Source organism: Chlorocebus sabaeus, chromosome 6 (assembly GCF_047675955.1).
Source record: "Chlorocebus sabaeus isolate Y175 chromosome 6, mChlSab1.0.hap1, whole genome shotgun sequence".
NCBI lineage: Eukaryota > Metazoa > Chordata > Mammalia > Primates > Cercopithecidae > Chlorocebus > Chlorocebus sabaeus.
The window spans coordinates 19,286,904-19,305,256 of NC_132909.1; the positions used below are offsets into that span (position 1 = coordinate 19,286,904).

The following is an 18,353-nucleotide window of genomic DNA, read 5'->3' on the forward strand; positions in this document are numbered from 1 at the left end:
ATGTCCATGGTGTCTGTATGTGTGTAACAGGAGCTGCAGGCACTATGACGTGCTTTATTTTTCAGAGTGGGGTGGCCCATCACTGGCCATAGTCCCCCAGCAAAGGTGGAGCTTGAACCCCGTGCTACTCTGCAGAGCTTTTCTTGCCAAGAAGATCTGGTCTCCTATGGAGACTGACATCTCAGTTACAGTGGAGGGGTTTCCCCTGAGATCCCACTGAAACACACACACGCAGCTATTTCTTTGGTAGCAGTATTGGCGAAGGTGCTGATACATTACTGACTTAATCTGGTGAACTGGATAGGCATGACTTTTTTTTCTTTCCTTCTTTCTTTTTTTTTCTTCTTTTTGAGACAGAGTCTCTCTTTGTCACCCAGGCTAGAGTGCAGTGGCGCGATCTCTGCTCACTGCCACCTCTGCCTCCTTGGTTCAAGTGATGCTGCTGCCTCAGTCTCCAGAGTAGCTGGGATCACACGTGTGCAACACTACACTCAGCAAATTTTTGTATTTTTAGTGGAGACGGGGTTTAGTCGTGTTGGCCAGACTGGTCTCAAACTCCTGACCTCAGTGATCTGCCGGCCTCAGCCTCCCGAAGTGCTGGGATTAGCGGCATAAGCCACTGTGCCCAGCCGACACGCATGACTTAATTGAGTATATTGCTTAATGTTTTCCAAGCTCCTAGAATGGCCCCTGACATACAGTGCCTAAACACATAAGAATTGTTGGTGTTCTTGTTAGCTGCTTCTTACTGAATCCCCCAGCTTCCCTACACATGTGGGAGCTCTTATTACCCCCAGTTTACAGCTGAGGAAACTGAGGCAAGGGTAAGTCAGTAGCCCTTTACCCACTCCCCAGCCCTGCTTGGGAAGTATGGCAGTTGACCATCTTTTTAGGAGACTCAGCCAGGAGCATATCTTTCTCCTGCCTTCTCCTGTGATTCTTCGCATTTCCAAAAGAATCCAGTGTGCACTGTCTGTGATAAGGAAGGGTGAGCAAATGTGTTAATCAGGGGTTTATTTATTTATTTATATTTTTAGAGACAAGGTCTTGCTCTCTCATCGAGGCTGGAGTGCAGTGGTGTAATCCTAGCTCCCTGTAGCCTCGAACTCCTGGTCTCAAGCAATCCTACCACTTCTGCCTCCTGAGTGGCTGGGACTACAGGCATGCACCACCATGCCCAGTTAATTTGTTTTATTTTGTAGAGACGGGATCTTGATATGTTGCCCAGACTGACCTTGAACTCCTGGGCTCCAGTGATCTTCCCGCCTTAGAGTCTCAAAGTGCTGGGATCATAGACATGAGCCACTGTGCCCCGTCCAGGGGTGCATTTACGAGGCTTTGTTGGTGCCTAGTAACCTTAAACTGAAACCACTGGTTCTCAGCTCATAGGTTTGAGTTCATTTCCCCAAGAATTTAGCCTAACTTTCCACCTGCTGATGCTTTAAAGCAAAAACCTGTGGTGTCCGTTTACTCTTCAGAAGAAAAACCTCCATTCATAGCTGCTAGTGACGGCAGATGCTGCTGAAGCATGCATGCTATGCCAGCCTGTTTCTCAGCACTTTAGAGACATTAATTTATCTGAGGCTGACAGTTCTGTGGGGCAAACACCTTATTTTCACCTGAAAGATGAGGAAAGAGAAACAGGGAGAGGTGACTCTCTTGCCCAAGGTCACAAAGAGGGTAAGGGGGGAACTGTTTGAACTCAGGCAAGTGACTCTGGGGGCCATTATTGTTTATTAATGCCTGCATCGAGTGATACATAAAGGATAGCTGGAGGCTTGTTACTTCATTGAGACATGTATTCGATTCCCGTGGCTGCCATAACGATTATCACAAATTTCTTGTGTGTCTGTGTCTTTTTCTCTCTGGATCTTATAAGGACACCTGTCATTGGATTTAGGGCCCAGCTTAATCCAGGACAATCTCATGTTGAGATTATTATCCTATTACATCTGCAAGAACTTTATTCCAAGTAAGCTCACATTATGGGATTCTGGGTGAATATGTCTTTTGGGGACCACCATTCAATGCAGTATCACATCCTATTATTATATCCATTTCATAAATACGAAACTGAGGGCCTAAGTGGTGAGGACACACAGATCTTCAGCATCAGGCATGGGCTTGAACTAGGGTCCGACCCCCACTCAAAGTTTACTTTCTGAAGCGTGGCCTGCCTCTCTCGCCTCCCAGGTGAACGGTGTGGACATGAAGCTGCCCGTGGTGCTGGCCAACGGCCAGATCCGAGCCTTTCAGCATGGTTCAGACGTTGTGATTGAGACCGACTTCGGCCTGCGTGTGGCCTACGACCTTGTGTACTATGTGCGGGTCACCATCCCCGGAAACTACTACCAGCTGATGTGCGGCCTGTGTGGGAACTACAACGGCGACCCCAAGGATGACTTCCAGAAGCCCAACGGCTCACAGGCAGGCAACGCCAATGACTTCGGCAACTCCTGGGAGGAGGCGGTGCCCGGCTCTCCCTGCCTACCGCCACCCACCTGCCCGCCAGGGAGCGAGGGCTGTGACATCAGCAAGTGTCCTCCCGAGCAGGAGAAGAAGTATCAGAAGGAGGAGTTCTGTGGGCTCCTCTCCAGCGCCACAGGGCCGCTGGCCTCCTGCCACAAGCTAGTAGATCCCCAGGGTCCCTTGCAAGATTGCGTCTTTGATCTCTGCCTGGGTGGTGGGAACCTGAGCATTCTCTGCAGCAACATCCATGCCTATGTGAGTGCTTGCCAGGCTGCTGGAGGCCACGTGAAGCCCTGGAGGACGGAAACTTTCTGTCGTGAGTGAGGGAGAGCCAGAGGGGCAGGGAGGGGAGAGGCTGAAGCACAGAAGGGTAGACCCTGGGCCTTGCAGCCCTTCCCTCCCCAGGGCTCTGATGGGCACCCCCTCCTTGCAGCCATGAAGTGCCCAGCGAACAGCCACTATGAGCTCTGCGCGGACACCTGCTCCCTGGGCTGCGCGGCTCTCAGTGCCCCTCTGCAGTGCCCAGATGGGTGTGCTGAAGGCTGCCAGTGTGACGCCGGCTTCCTCTACAACGGTGAAGCCTGCGTGCCCATCCAGCAGTGCGGCTGCTACCACAATGGTGTCTACTATGAGGTAGGAACCTAGTCATTTGGGACAGAATATGGGGCCTCACCCCTCCCACTCCTCATCAGCCCCACAGTCTACTTGGCCTACTTGGTCTCTTATTTATTCTTTTAGAGTCAGGGTCTTACTCTGTCACCCAGGCTGGAGTGCAGTGGTACAGTCATAGCTCACTGCAGCCCCGAGTTCCTTGGCTCAAGTAATCCTTCACCTCATCTCCCAAGTATTTGGGACTACAGGCGTGTACCACCAAGCCCAGCGAGTTAATTTTCTTGTGGAGACATAGACATGGGGGTATCTCATTATGTTGCTCAGGCTGGTTGTCAACCCCAGGCCTCAAGCCATACTCCCGCCTTGGCCACCCAGAGTGCTGGGACTAATGGCATGAGCCACCATGCCCAACCCATTCAGCCTCTTTTTTTTTTTTTTTTTTGGGACATAGTCTTGCTCTGTTGCCCAGGCTGGAGTGCAACCTCCGACTCTTGGGTTCAAGCTCACTGCAACCTCGGCATCCCAGGTTGAAGCAATTCTCTTGTCTCAGCCTCCTGAGTAGCTAGGAGTGCAGGCGTGTGCCACCACGCCCGGCTAATTTTTTGTTTTTTTGGTAGAGATGGGGTTTTGCTATATTGGCCAGGCTGCTCTCAAACTCCTGACTTCAAGTGATCCTCCCGCTTTGGCCTCACAAAGTGCAAGCATTACAGACTAGTCCACTCAGTCTCTTGAATGTCTCTTATACCTACTCATTTCCCTGTCCCCATGGCCCTCCCTTGGTCCAGCTGGTCCTCTCCCACCTGGGTCCCTCCAGGCTCCTACCTTTACTCCCTCTGGTCCACCCTCCACATGGCAGTGGTAAAGATCTTTCTAAATATGACCTTGGACTCTGAAGCTTTAAACCCTCCCCTGACTCCCCAGGTGAAGTTGTGGCTTTGCCTTCCAGGTCAGGAAAAAGGGAGCCTTTCCGACCACAAAGACCAGATTTTCATCTGTTATACCAGCTGCTAACACCCTCTGCTTCCCTCTCCCACTCTCTCCCTGTTGGTCCTTTTTCTTTGACTGGAGCATATATTTGTCTAATGTCCATCTCCCTTGCGGGACTATGAACTCTCCGCGGGGTGGGACCCTCTCTCTGTTGTTCCCCTCACGTAAATAATAATAATAATAACAGAAAATATGTAGATAGTGCTTTCTATGTATCTCGTAATGTTTTAAGTGCTATGTGTGCATATTTTTATATATACATTACATATCTAAAAACTTTTTATTCTGAAAATTTTCAAACAAACATGTTTCAAAATTTCAGAGTAAAATTGTATTCTGAAAATTTTAAGAGAATAGTGAAATGACTGTCCATGTCCTTACCCATCACTTCGCTTCAAAACTAAGGCACATTCTCCCAATCTTGTTTGATGTCTACCCCACGTCTCTCTCCTATCTGAATGTTTTAAAGGAAGCCTTTTTTTTTTTTTTTCTTGAGATGGAGTTTCGCTCTGTCACTCAGGCTAGAGTGCAGTGGTGAGGTTTTGCCTCCCTACAAGCTCCGCCTCCTGAGTTCACTCCATTCTCCTGCCTCAGCTTCCCGAGTAGCTGGGACTACAGGCGCCAGCCACCACACCTGGCTAATTTTTTGTGTTTTTAATAGAGATGGGGTTTCACCGTGTTAGCCAGGATGGTCTCAATCTTCTGAGCTCGTGATCCACCCGCCTTGGCCTCCCAAAGTGCTGGGATTACAAGCATGAGCCACCACGTCCGGCCTACCCTTTTCATTTTATCTGAATTTTACATTTTATCTGAATTTTACTTCCATAGGCAGGCGCTACTATTTTCTGCAATTTGCACATCAGGAAACTGAGCCATAAAGAGGTGAAGTAACTTGCTCATAGTCACAGAATTTGGAAACAGCAGAAACTGACTTCAAGCCCAGGCGATCTGCCCTTAGTTACTATGTCACACCATTTCTCCTACAGCAGAGATTGAGCGGATATTTTGGAATGAATGAGTAAATGAATAAAAGTGAATGAACAAATGTACAAATGAATGACGGCCCCAAACCCATGCTGTGCCTCAGCTTCACAGACAGGGGGCCATCCTGCTGAGAGATGTCCCTTGTCTGTGATGTCTGCAAACCCCTCTGTGCCCAGAATGCCAGAGATGTGAGAGTTGGCTCCCACCCGTGGTGTCTGATGGCCGTGCCCTCTCTCCCCACAGCCGGAGCAGACAGTCCTCATTGACGACTGTCGGCAGCAGTGTACGTGCCATGCGGGTAAAGGCGTGTTGTGCCAGGAACACAGCTGCCAGCCGGGGCAGGTGTGCCAGCCCTCCGGAGGCGTCCTGAGATGCATCACCAAAGGTGCTGGGCTGGGCTGGGACTGGGGCTGATGTGACTATGGATGGAGTACAGGGACTCTGGGGCCGAGGGTGATGTGACTGCGGTGTCCATGGCGGGAGGTGCACAGGACTAATGATGGAGGTTGCAGACCTGGAGACCCCTGGGCTGGGTTTCACAGGGCCAGGGCCACCTACTGTGGGAGGCAGGGACCCTTAGGGAAAATCCAGGCTGTGGGGACCCTCAGAGGTTTCTCAGGGTTGATGTCAGAGACCCTCGGTATAAGGCAGGGACAGGCGCACCTTTGCTGATATGGGCTACATGGTAAATGTTTCAGCTTGCAGGCTGTATGGTCTCGTTCCAACTGCTCACTCTGCCACTGTGGCATGAAAGCAGCTGTAGACTATATAAGTGAAGAGGTGAGGCTGCTATAAGACTTTAGAATACAAGAGCAGCAGCCTAGGGGGCCATGGTGAGCTGACCGCTGGTGCGTGGAATTAGGCTTGGGGTTCAGACACTAGCACCAAAGGGCAGGGGAGAGACTGGGATCCCCGGGACAGGGACAGAGCAGAGTTCTGAGTCTCAGGCACAGAGACCCCACCAAGGCAGAACATTGGATATGGGGACCCCTCTCAAGTGGGAGATCAGGATTTCTAGGGGTATAGTCTCCGATGTGGGAACCCCCCAGACTAAATCTGGGACACAGAGCCACCCCCAGGGCTCATTTCTTAGGACGACGAGCAGAGAACCCTCCTCCCCACATGGATACGAGAATAGGAGCTCCAGCACCAAAGCTTAGGCTAAGACTCTCAGCGTGATGAGCAGGACAATGGGACTCCCAGGAATGGGGGTATATCACTCAGCATCCAGTGGAGAGACAGAAAGCACCCAGCCATTTGAATGAGGAAAGTTCAATTAAAGAATCATTTACTTATTAATAGGAGATTAACTATTAAAAGGCAAAGAGGGCCTGGTGCGGTGGCTCACACACCCAGCACGTTGGGAAGATCGCTTGAGGCCATAAGTTCAAGACCAGCCTGGGCAACATAGCGAGATACCCGTCTCCACAAAAAATTTAAACGTAGACAGGCGTGGTGATGCATGCCTGTGGTCCCAGCTATTCAGGAGGCTGAGTTGGGAGGATCACTTGAGCCCAGGAGTTCGAGGCTGCAGTGAGCTATGATTGTACCACTGCCCTCCATCCTGGGCAAGGCAGCAAGACCTTGTCTCTTTACAAACAAACAAACAAATAAATAGAAATAAGAAACGGTAAAGAGAACACTAAAGAATACCACCAAAGCAGAAAGAGGAAGTAGCCCCCACTTCTAGGGCTAAGGTAGAGGCCTCATGGAAGGGAGAAATTGGCCCCTCTTCTTCAAGGAGGGGAGAAATTGGCCCCTCCTCTTCAAGGAGGGGACAATCAGCCCCAAGGCTGAGTCCAATCGTACTGCAGCTGTAGCCCACTGGGTGGCACAGAGGTTTCTGCAGGCTGGAGTTGGCAAGAAGGAAACCCCTCACTGGGAAGCCAGCTGGGACCAGTGGAACTCACTCACTGTGGCCACACAACCTGGCCAGAGCTGGAAGGGCCAAACCAGCTGGAAGCCAGACCAGGAGCCCCTCCCTGCTGGAGTGACTCTCCAGCGCCCTCTGTTGACAAAGCTTAACTCCATGGGTGTATCTGAAGCTGAGAGGCGGTACATTGGTAACAGGCACAGGAGGAAGGAAACATTTGAAGACTGGCCTCTCCCACACAGGGATTCCACAAGCTGGGTCTCAGATGTAGTAACTGTAGGAACAGGGTCTTGGACACAGAAGCCCTCCAGGACAGGGCCTCAGCAGTGAGACACCCTCAAGGCTACTGGCTTGAATATAGCAACCCTCCGGGATGGAGTTTTGCACTGAGGGAGGCCCAGGCCATGAGACTTCACTAGTTAGGGCCTCAAACGTTTCAAATCATGCTGAGACCCCTGGCACTGAGCTCTTGCCAGAAGATCACCCAGGGCCCTAGTCTAGGGCACAGAGGCCGCCAGGACCTAGAGAAATTGGAGACCAATTGTTATCAAGTGTGGAGACGTCCAGAGGGCTGAGGTCTCAGGCATGGGCGACCCTGAGGCCTAGATCTTTTTTTTTTTTTTTCCTGAGATAAGGTCTTACTCTGTCACCCAGGCTGGAGTGTAGAGTGTAGTGTAGGTTACTGCGCCTCGATTTCCTGGGCTCAAACAATCCTCCTGCCTCAGCCTCCTGAGTAGTGGGGGACTACAGGCACACACCACCATGCCAGCCTAATTTATTAATTGTTCTGTAGAAATAGGTCTTGCTATGTTGTCCAGGCTGTTCTCAAACTCCAGGACTCAAGCGATCCTCCCATCTCGGCCTCCTAACGTGCTGGGATTACAGACCTGAGCCACCACACCTGGCTTGGGGCCCAGGCCTTGAACACAGAGAACCCTTGGGCTGGGATCTCAGACATGAATGCTCTCAGGGCAGGCATCGCAGACACAAGGACCCCTGGGGCACAGATCTCAACTTGGGTCAAGTGCACCTTTTCTCTAAAGGGCTAGATTGTAAATGTTTAAGCTTGCAGGCTATGCCTTCTCGATCACAGCTACTCACTCTGCCATGGTGGCGTGAAAGCAGCCGTAGACTATGTAAGTGAAGAGGGTGAGGTTCCTATAAAACTTAAAATACAAGAACAGGCTGAAATCTCAAGCAAGGACACCATGGAAACTGCATCGTAAACACAGACCTAGAGTCTTGGTCTTAGGTGCATGGACTCCACAACCTCAGTTTCACACAACAAATGACAGGGCCTCAGTCTTAGAGGTAGGGGGACTCTAGGGCCTGGGTCTTGGCTGTCAGGGACCTCTGGGACCCGGGTCTCAGGTATGGAATCTTTGACACCTGACACTTAGACACAGTCCACCATGGGGCCTCAGTGTCAGATGTGCGGGACTCCCAGGGGCTGGTCTTGAAAACAGCAGGCTGGGCATGGTGGCTCATGCCTGTAATCCCAGCACTCTGGGAGGCCAAGGTTGGCTGATCACTTGATGTCAGGAGCTTGAGACCAGCCTGGACAACATGGTGAAACTCTGTCTCTACTAAAAATACAAAAATCAGCCAAGCATGGTGGCGGGCACCTGAAATCCCAGCTACTCGGGAGGCTGAGTCAGGAGAATCACTTGAACCCGAGAGACAGAGGTTGCAGTAAGCCGAGATTGCACCATTACTCTCCAGCCTGGGTGACAGAGAAAGACTCCATCTCAAAAAACCAACAAAACAAAACAAAATACAAACGCAAACTATAGGACCTGGGTCCTAGACATGAGGACTGTGGAATCTGGTCTTGCCTGTGGTAACCCTCAGATCCCTGGCACAGACTGGGGTAGATGTGGAGGGAGCGGCCATCCTTTACAATGGGCAGCCTCTCAAGGTCCTCCCTCTTCTGTCCCCAGACCCGTGCGACGGTGTGACATGCCGGCCACAGGAGACGTGCAAGGAGCAGGGTGGCCAGGGCGTGTGCGTGCCCAACTATGAGGCTACGTGCTGGCTGTGGGGCGACCCACACTACCACTCCTTCGACGGCCGGGCGTTTGACTTCCAGGGCACCTGTAACTATGTGCTGGCAACAACTGGCTGCCCGGGGGTCAACACCCAGGGCCTGACGCCCTTCACCGTCACCACCAAGAACGAGAACCGGGGCAACCCTGCTGTGTCCTACGTGAGAGTCGTCACTGTGGCTGCCCTGGGCACCAACATCTCCATCCATAAGGGCGAGATCGGCAAAGTCCGGGTATGTGTGGCAGGAGGGTCCCCTGAGGTCCCCGGGAGGACAGGAGGGATCCTGACGACCACAGTTAGCAGCTCAAGGCTCCTTGTCTTCACCTGGGCCTGTAACAAAATGTTAACAAAAAGAATAATTCCAGCAAAAATATCACCCCGTTCCTGGGAATTAAACAAGCCTAGCCCTTTTCTAAGGGCTTTAACCTAGGACCTCGGCATTTGCCTTTTTACAGACCTGGGTTTGAATCCAGCCTCTCCTCCTTATGAGCTAGGTGATGCTGGGCAGTTCACTTGGTAGGCCTCAGTTTCCTCATCTGTGAAGTGGGCGTCATATCAGGGCCTGTCCCACAGCAAGGTGGTGCATGTCACATGCTGAGGTCAGAGTCTAGTCCAGGTGAACACTCGTTTGAGTGTCTGTGAGGGAACAAGTGAGAGGCCCAGAGACCAGGACATGGAGAGAAATATAGGGAGATTGGGATGGGCACGGGGGCTCACACCTGTAATCCCAGCACTCTGGGAGACCAAGGCGGGTCGATCACCTGAGGTCAGTAGTTCAAGACCAGCCTGGCCAATATGGTGAAACCCTCATCTCTACTAAAAATACAAAAATTAGCTGGATATGGTGGTGCTACTCTAATCCCAGCTACTCTGGAGACCGAGGCAGGAGAATCACTTGAACCTGGGAGGCGGAGGTTGCAAGAGCCAAGATTTTGACACTGTACTTCAGCCTGGACGACAGAGCGAATATCCATGTCCAAAATATATATATATATAGTGAGTCAGGGTAGAGAGATGGGCTGTCCTTTCTGCCCAGGGAAATGGAGATAGAGCTTAATGGTAGCTCACAGACAGACAGAGGGATGGAACAGAGTAGGCGGTGAATGAATGATGGTGAGTGCGTGGAAGAGACACAGAGAATGAAGGAAGGAGGGAGGAAGGGAAGAGGAGGGAGAGACGGGCAAATAGAGAGAGAGAGAGACGACCACGTGATAGAGACTTAGGTGAAGACAGAAGGGAGAGAGACAGAGAGACAGAGACAGGGGAGGGAGATAGAGATCAAGGGAGAAGATTAGAAAGAGTAAAGTCAGGTTTCATTCCCGAAGACCTGGGCCAGAAAAAATGTCCACACTGTGTCCGATGATGATCCAACTATCAGAGGAAGGCCTTGGCGTCTCCCAGCCCCCGGTAGGGTGAGAAAGAGGGAGGCAGAGGGCCAGAGCTGGGGCCGTAACACCTCCAGTGACCTGTTGGACTTCTTCCTCCTTCCCCAAGGTGAACGGTGTGCTGACAGCGTTGCCTGTCTACGAGGCCAACGGGCGGATTTCAGTGACCCACGGTGCATCCAAGGCACTGCTGGTGGCTGACTTTGGACTGCAAGTCAGCTATGACTGGAATTGGCGGGTAGATGTGACGCTGCCCAGCAGCTATCATGGCGCAGTGTGCGGGCTCTGTGGTAACATGGACCGCAACCCCAGCAATGACCAGGCCTTCCCTAATGGCACCCTGGCTCCCTCCATACCCATCTGGGGCGGCAGCTGGCGAGTCCCAGGCTGGGACCCACTGTGTTGGGACGTATGTCCGGGGTCCTGCCCAACGTGCCCTGAGGACAAGTTGGAACAGTACGAGGGCCCTGGCTTTTGCGGACCCCTGGTCCCTGGCGCAGGGGGCCCCTTCGCCACCTGCCTTGCTCATGTGCCACCTGAGAGCTTCTTCAAGGGCTGTGTTCTGGACGTCTGTATGGGTGGTGGGGCCCACGACATTCTTTGCAAGGCGCTGGCTTCCTACGTGGCCGCCTGCCAGGCCGCTGGGGTTGTCATCGAAGACTGGCGGCCACAGGTCGGCTGTGGTGAGTGTCGGGGTAGCAGAGGCGGGGCTGGGGTCACGTTCCCGTCTCTTCGGGGCTAGTTTGGTTTCACTTTGGTCCTCCTGGGTCTCTTTGTTTGCTTTTCTCTGTCTCTCTATCTCTTGGTGCTCGTCTCTGTGCTTCGCTTTGCTTGTCTCTGTTTGTTTCTCATTCTCTCTCCCTCAGTTTCTTCTTGGGTCTCCTGGTCTCTTGCTTTCTCCCATTTGTTTCTCTGTGTTCTCTGTCTCTGTGTCTCGTCCTCTGTCTCCCCCTTTCTGTGTCTGCTCCCTGTTGTCGCTCTCTGTCTCCTCCCACCCTGTCCTGTGACCCCACCCTAACACCCTTCTCTCCGTTTCTCTCCTTCCTGCTCCTTCATCTGCCCACAGAGATCACCTGCCCAGAAAACAGCCACTATGAGGTCTGCGGCCCACCCTGCCCGGCCAGCTGTCCATCCCCTGCACCCCCTGCGACCCCAGCCGTATGCGAGGGTCCCTGTGTGGAGGGCTGCCAGTGCGACGCGGGTTTCGTGCTAAGTGCTGACCGCTGTGTTCCCCTAAACAACGGCTGCGGCTGCTGGGCCAACGGCACCTACCACGAGGCGGGCAGTGAGTTTTGGGCTGATGGCACCTGCTCCCACAGGTGCCGCTGCGGGCCTGGGGGTGGCTCGCTGGTCTGCACACCTGCCAGCTGTGGGCTGGGTGAAGTGTGTGGCCTCCTGCCATCCGGCCAGCACGGCTGCCAGCCCATCAGCACAGCTGAGTGCCAGGCCTGGGGTGACCCCCATTACGTCACTCTGGATGGGCACCGATTCGACTTCCAAGGCAACTGCGAGTACCTGCTGAGTGCACCCTGCCACGGACCACCCTCCGAGGCTGTGAACTTCACTGTCACTGTAGCCAATGAGCACCGGGGCAGCCAGGCTGTCAGCTACACCCGCAGTGTCACCCTGCAAATCTACAACCATAGCCTGACACTGAGTGCCCGCTGGCCCCGGCAGCTACAGGTGAGGAGGGCTGTGGGCCACACAGGAGCGGGTGCCAGCTCTGGGGTTGCCTGAGATGGTAAGGGCTTCACCATTCCCCTGGGCACCTTTCACAGCTTAGCTGGGGCATGATGGAAGGGTCAGAGGATAGGTCTGGGAGCCTGATGGCTTGGCATCGCAGCTTCTTCCTCTCTGAGCCTACTGTATTCCTCTGTAAACTGGTCTAAGAAAAGTACCTGTTGTAGAGAAGGATGAGGAGTCAGTGACATGTGCCTATAGAGGCTCTTTTTTTTTTCTTTTTTTTCTTTCTTGCTTTTCTTTCTCTCTTCTTTTTTTCTTAGCCTGACTCTGTTGCCCAGGCTGGAGTGCAGTGACAGGATTAGGGCTCACTGCAGCCTGGAACTCCTGGGTTCAATCGATCCTCCCACCTTGGCCCCTGCCTCCCGAGTGGCTGGGACTAAAGGCGCCACCACCACGCTGGCTAATTTTTCTTTTTTTTTGGAGAGATGGGGGTCTCACTATGTTGCCCAAGCTGGTCTGAACTTCTGGCCTCAAGTCATCCTCCCATCTCGGCCTTCCAAAGTACTGGGATTGTAGGCTGCGCCACCAGGCCCGGCCTATAGATGCTCATTATTATCTTCAGAGGGGAGGTGACATGCTCAGGGTCCCACAGCTAGTAGGTGGTGGTGCCAGGATTCAAACCCGTGTTCGCTCTGCTTATCGATCCCCCAACCCCCGCCCGCAGGTGGACGGCGTGTTAGTGGCTCTGCCCTTCCAGCTGGATTCGCTGCTGCACGCACACCTGAGCGGCGCCGACGTGGTGGTGACCACAACCTCAGGGCTCTCGCTGACTTTCGATGGGGACAGCTTCGTGCGCCTGCGCGTGCCGGCGGCGTACGCGGGCGCTCTCTGTGGCTTATGCGGGAACTACAACCAGGACCCCGCCGACGACCTGAAGGCTGTGGACGGGAAGCCTGCTGGATGGCAGGTGGGCGGCGCCCCAGGCTGCGGAGAATGTGTGTCTGGGCCATGCCCGTCGCAGTGCACCCCAGAGCAGCAGGAGTCCTTCGCCGGCCCGGACGCCTGCGGCGTGATCTCCGCCACCGACAGCCCGCTGGCGCCCTGCCACTGCCTCGTGCCGCCCGCGCAGTACTTCCAGGGCTGCTTGCTGGACGCCTGCCAAGTTCAGGGCCATCCTGGAGGCCTCTGTCCTGCAGTAGCCGCCTATGTGGCAGCTTGTCAGGCCGCTGGGGCCCAGCTCGGCGAGTGGAGGCGGCTGGACTTCTGTCGTGAGTACTGCTCCATGCATGGTCCGCATAGCAGGGTCTCTCCCTGCCCTTCCTTTCCAGGACTGTAAGACAGCAGCCCCTTCCTCCTCCATGGGGCTCAGGGGCCACCTTCCTTCCTCTGAGCTAGGTATCTCCTGTCAGGAAACACCTTGGCTCTCACACCCTGAAATGCCCCAAGTCAGGTACTGCAGTGAGAGAGAGTCAGAAACAGGTATTGAGAGTCTGGCCGCGGTGGCTCATGTCTGTAATCCCAGCACTTTGGGAGGCCCAGGCAGGCAGATCACCTGAGGTCAGGAAGTCGAGACTAGCCCGGTCAACATGGTGATACTGGCCGGGCGCGGTGGCTCAAGCCTGTAATCCCAGCACTTTGGGAGGCCGAGACGGGCGGATCACGAGGTCAGGAGATCGAGACCATCCTGGCGAACACGGTGAAACCCCGTCTCTACTAAAAAATACAAAAAACTAGCCGGGCGAGGCGGCGGGCGCCTGTAGTCCCAGCTACTCGGGAGGCTGAGGCAGGAGAATGGCGGGAACCCGGGAGGCGGAGCTGGCAGTGAGCTGCGATCCGGCCACTGCACTCCAGCCTGGGCGACAGAGCGAGACTCCGTCTCAAAAAAAAAAACAAAAACAAAACAAAACAAAAAAAAAAACATGGTGATACCCCTGTCCCTACTAAAAATACAAAATTCATCCAGGTGTGGTGGCGGGCACCGGTAATCCCAGCTAATGGGAGGCTGAGACAGGAGAATCACTTGAACCCAGGAGACAGAGGTTGCAGTGAGCCAAGATGCGACACTGCACTCCAGCCTGTGCAACAGAGTGAGACTTCAGATCAAAAAAAAAAAAAAAAGAAAAGAAAAAAGAAAGAAAGAAAAAAAGAAAAGAAACACCTAGTCAGAAACCCGGGGTCCAGGACACTCTTGGGGATTGGTGATCCATGTTCTCAGACATCCAAGGCATGTAGATTGGGATGACTGACCCTGCCTCTGTCACATAGCAGGGTACCCTTGGTTAGGAAGACCTAGTGAGTTACAGCTGGTCACAGGGCCCTGGTCTGTTGCACACACTGAAATACACCTAGTCATATAGAATTAGTCGCATGCCTTCAGTGGTATCTGCTCAGATTTTACACTGAGACTAACTGGTTAGATATACTCAGATAGAATCAGGACCCTTACATTGCCCTGGGCAGATCCACACAGATGCATAGTTAGATAGTCCTAGGCGGTTCCCTTCAAGCAGGTCTCCTGGTCACAGGTATCCTGCCAACTTCACCCAGGCACAGCCTGAGACAGACCATGTCACAAGGACTCTGGGAGATGCTCCAGGTCAGACACCCACAGCTGGGTGCCCTTAGGCAGAGTCATACCCTGAGATACATGTGGCCCCATACCCCAGTCACATTCACACCCTGAGATACCCGTAGTCAGTTCTGATCTTGCATATCCCGAATAGATAATAGTGATCCATTTCACCCAGGTAATCCTGGCTGACATAGTGAGACCCCATCTCTACAAAAAACTACCAATGAATTAGCCAGATGTGGTGGCTCACGCCTATAGTCCCAGATACTCGGGACTGTATCTGGGAGGCTGAGGCAGGATGATTGCTTGAGCCCAGGAGGTGGAGGCTGCCGTAAGCGTGCCTCTGCACTCCAGCCTGAGTGAGATAGAGTGAGACCCTGTCGCAAAATAATAATAATAATAATAATAAATAACAGAAATAAAAATCAGGCAAGCAGAGTCATTTGATCTTTAGAAATTCTTGGTCAGGCTAACACATAACCTGGTCAGAGAGACCTGGGCATGTCCCCTCCCATTTCAGGTCCCATGCTGAGACCCCCAGTTAGATGTCCTGGATCACATGTGCATACCCGGAGACACCCAAGTTGACATGAGCAGTTTTCCCACTCAGGGCCTCCCTGACTCATGCCCACCTTGTCCCCACAGCCTTCCAGTGCCCTGCCCACAGCCACTACGAGCTCTGTGGTGACTCCTGCCCCGTGAGCTGCCCGAGCCTCTCAGCACCCGAGGGCTGTGAGTCGGCCTGCCGTGAAGGCTGTGTCTGCGATGCTGGCTTTGTGCTCAGTGGTGACACCTGTGTACCTGTGGGCCAGTGTGGCTGCCTGTATGACGGCCGATACTACCAGCTGGGTGAGGCCTTCTACCCGGGCCCTGAGTGTGAGCGGCGCTGTGAGTGTGGGCCAGGTGGCCATGTCACCTGCCAGGAGGGCGCGGCCTGTGGGCCCCATGAGGAGTGCCGGTTAGAGGATGGTGTCCGGGCCTGTCATGCCACAGGCTGTGGCCGCTGCCTGGCCAATGGGGGCATCCACTACGTCACCCTTGACGGCCGTGTCTTCGACCTGCATGGCTCCTGCTCCTATGTCTTGGCCCAAGTCTGCCAGCCGAAGCCTGGGGATGAGGACTTTTCCATCGTGCTTGAAAAGAACGCAGCTGGAGATCCCCAGCGCCTCCTGGTTACTGTGTCTGGCCAGGTTGTCAGCCTAGCTCAGGGGCAGCAGGTGAGTCCATGGGAGCCTGCCCTGGGGGTCTGAAGGCAACACAGCCCCATCTAGGGGGTTCTGAAGGACACATGACCCCACCCTGTAGGTATGAGAGGGACATTCCTCCAACCTGGGAACTCTGAGCCTACCCTGGAAGGTCTGGTGAATGGTCCCACCCAGGGAGATTTTTGTTTGGTTTTGTGACAGGGTCTTGTTCTGTCACCCAGGCTGGAGTGTATTGGCATGATCACAGCTCACTGCAGGCTCAACCTTCTGGGCTCAAGCGATCCCCCCACCTCAGCCCCCCATGCCTAGCTAATTTGTTTGGTAGAGATGAGGTCTTGCTGTGATGGCCAGGCTGGTCTCGAACTCCTGGGCTCAAGTGATCCACCTGTCTTGGCCTCCCAGAGTGTTGGGATTACAGGTGTGAGTCACCACGCAAGGCCTGGGGCCCAAGAAGTTTAAGGGAAACATGACCTGACGTTAATGGGACTGAGGGAGATGCAGCTCTGCCCTGGGAGTGGGACAGGACAGCCTTGCCTGTGGTTCTGTGAGTTCCTGACCTACCTGACCCTTCCACCCAGGTCACCGTGGACGGCGAGGCTGTGGCCCTGCCTGTGGCTGTGGGCCGTGTGCGGGTGACCGCCGAAGGCCGAAACATGGTTCTGCAGACGACCAAGGGGCTGCGGCTTCTCTTTGATGGCGATGCCCAAGTCCTCATGTCCATCCCCAGCTCCTTCCGTGGAAGGCTCTGTGGCCTCTGTGGGAACTTCAATGGCAACTGGAGTGATGACTTTGTCCTGCCCAATGGCTTGGCAGCGTCCAGTGTGGAGACCTTCGGGGCTGCATGGCGGGCGCCCGGCTCCTCCAAGGGCTGTGGCGAGGGCTGCGGGCCCCAAGGCTGCCCCGTGTGCTCGGCAGAGGAGACTGCACCCTATGAGAGCAACAAGGCCTGCGGGCAGCTCCGGAACCCCCAGGGACCCTTCGCGACCTGCCAGGCTGTGCTGAGTCCCTCTGAGTACTTCCGCCAATGCGTATACGACCTGTGCGCGCAAAAGGGCGACACAGCCTTCCTGTGCCGCAGCCTGGCAGCCTATACGGCGGCCTGTCAGGCAGCCGGCGTGGCCGTGAAGCCCTGGAGGACAGAGAGCTTCTGCCGTGAGTGTCCGTGGGTCCCTCAGAGAACTCTAGACCAGATGTAGGGCCCCTCCTGGCCCTTTCCTTCTATTCCCATGTGGAAGTGGTTTCTCCCCACCCCCTCCCACCCCACGCCCACATACCTCCTTCTCCCACGGCGTAGTCCACTGGCTTCCCTGCTACCCCTCTGACTGTTCCTTCTCAGCCTCCTGTCTGGGCCCCCTCTCCTCAAACCTCAAGTTCACTTCTTCCCTAGTGCTCTATTCTGGACTCTTTCTGCAGGGACCTGAAAGGGATAGTTGGATGGGTTGGGAGATCTATGGCTCACACAGACCCTCCTTCTACCCCCTGACAACATCATATCCCCTCAGATCCCCCCAAGACAAGGTTGCAGCCTAGTAGACACCCCCCTAAACTAGGACTGTACCTCTCATTCAAATCCCCAGGGGAGGGACATCACCTGAGACTCTCAGGACAAAGCCATGGCCCCTCTGGCCCCAGGTCAGAGCCAGGTCTCCCCCGGGCAGGACCTATACCCAGGGCCGTCGTCCACACCCGCAGCCTTAGATTTGTTCTCAGTGTTGACTGTGGACCTGGTCTGTCTGTCTCAAGCCCTGAACCCTCTCCTGACTGTCAGTCCAGTGATCCTAATTTCCAGCTTCTGGACTTTAAAACTGTGGGAGAATGAATTTCTCCTGTTTAAGCTACCAAGTCTGAGGTAATTGTGAGGGTGTCCAGGACATCTTCTCCTGGGTGTCCTTAGAGTTCCTCTCACCTGATGTGTTCCCAAATAAAATCAGCATATCACCCCCAGCCTGATGCTCCTTCCCCAATCCCGGTGGGCACTGCAGAACAGCCATACCATCCACCAATTGCTTAGCCAGAGACCAAGGACTTACCATAGATATTTCCCTTGGGTCCGTACAGCCTCTGTCCCAACCCTGACCCGTCTGCCTGTACCCCCCCATCCCAGCCCTGACCCCTCTGCCTGTGCCCCCCTACCCTGGCCCTCAAGCCTCTGCCTGTGCCCCCGCCCCGACCCGGCCCTGACCCCTCTACCTGTGCCCCCCCACCCTGGTCCCAACCCCTGTGCCTATGCCCCCAACCCTGGTCCTGACCCCTCTGGCTGTGCCCCCTACCCTGGCCCTCAATCCTCTGTCTGTGCCCTCCCCATCCTGGCCCTGACTCTTCTGCCTGTAGCCCCCCACCCTGGCGCTGACCCCTCTGTCTGTGCCCCCCAATGCCTGCCCTGATCCCTCTGCCTGTGCCCCCCCTGCCCTGACCTCTCTGCCTGTGCCCCCTTATCCCTGCCCTGACCCCTCTGCCTGTGCCCCCTTATCCCTGTCCTGACCTCTCTGCCTGCGCCTCCCCATCCCTGCCCTGACCCCTCTGTCTATACTCCCTGA

General features: G+C 54.4%; 1 protein-coding gene across 1 annotated transcript in view; it reads left to right on the plus strand.

Moving 5' to 3' along the window:
- FCGBP (Fc gamma binding protein) overlaps positions 1 to 18,353 on the plus strand; it is a 65,331-nt gene that overhangs the window by 39,289 nt on the left and 7,689 nt on the right. The window contains exons 15-23 of the mRNA XM_073015737.1: positions 2,194 to 2,785; positions 2,903 to 3,102; positions 5,296 to 5,437; positions 8,866 to 9,203; positions 10,466 to 11,039; positions 11,423 to 12,039; positions 12,764 to 13,307; positions 15,257 to 15,828; positions 16,395 to 16,968. Of these exons, the coding sequence (XP_072871838.1) occupies positions 2,194 to 2,785; positions 2,903 to 3,102; positions 5,296 to 5,437; positions 8,866 to 9,203; positions 10,466 to 11,039; positions 11,423 to 12,039; positions 12,764 to 13,307; positions 15,257 to 15,828; positions 16,395 to 16,968 (4,153 nt within the window). The remainder of the gene's footprint in view (positions 1 to 2,193; positions 2,786 to 2,902; positions 3,103 to 5,295; positions 5,438 to 8,865; positions 9,204 to 10,465; positions 11,040 to 11,422; positions 12,040 to 12,763; positions 13,308 to 15,256; positions 15,829 to 16,394; positions 16,969 to 18,353) is intronic.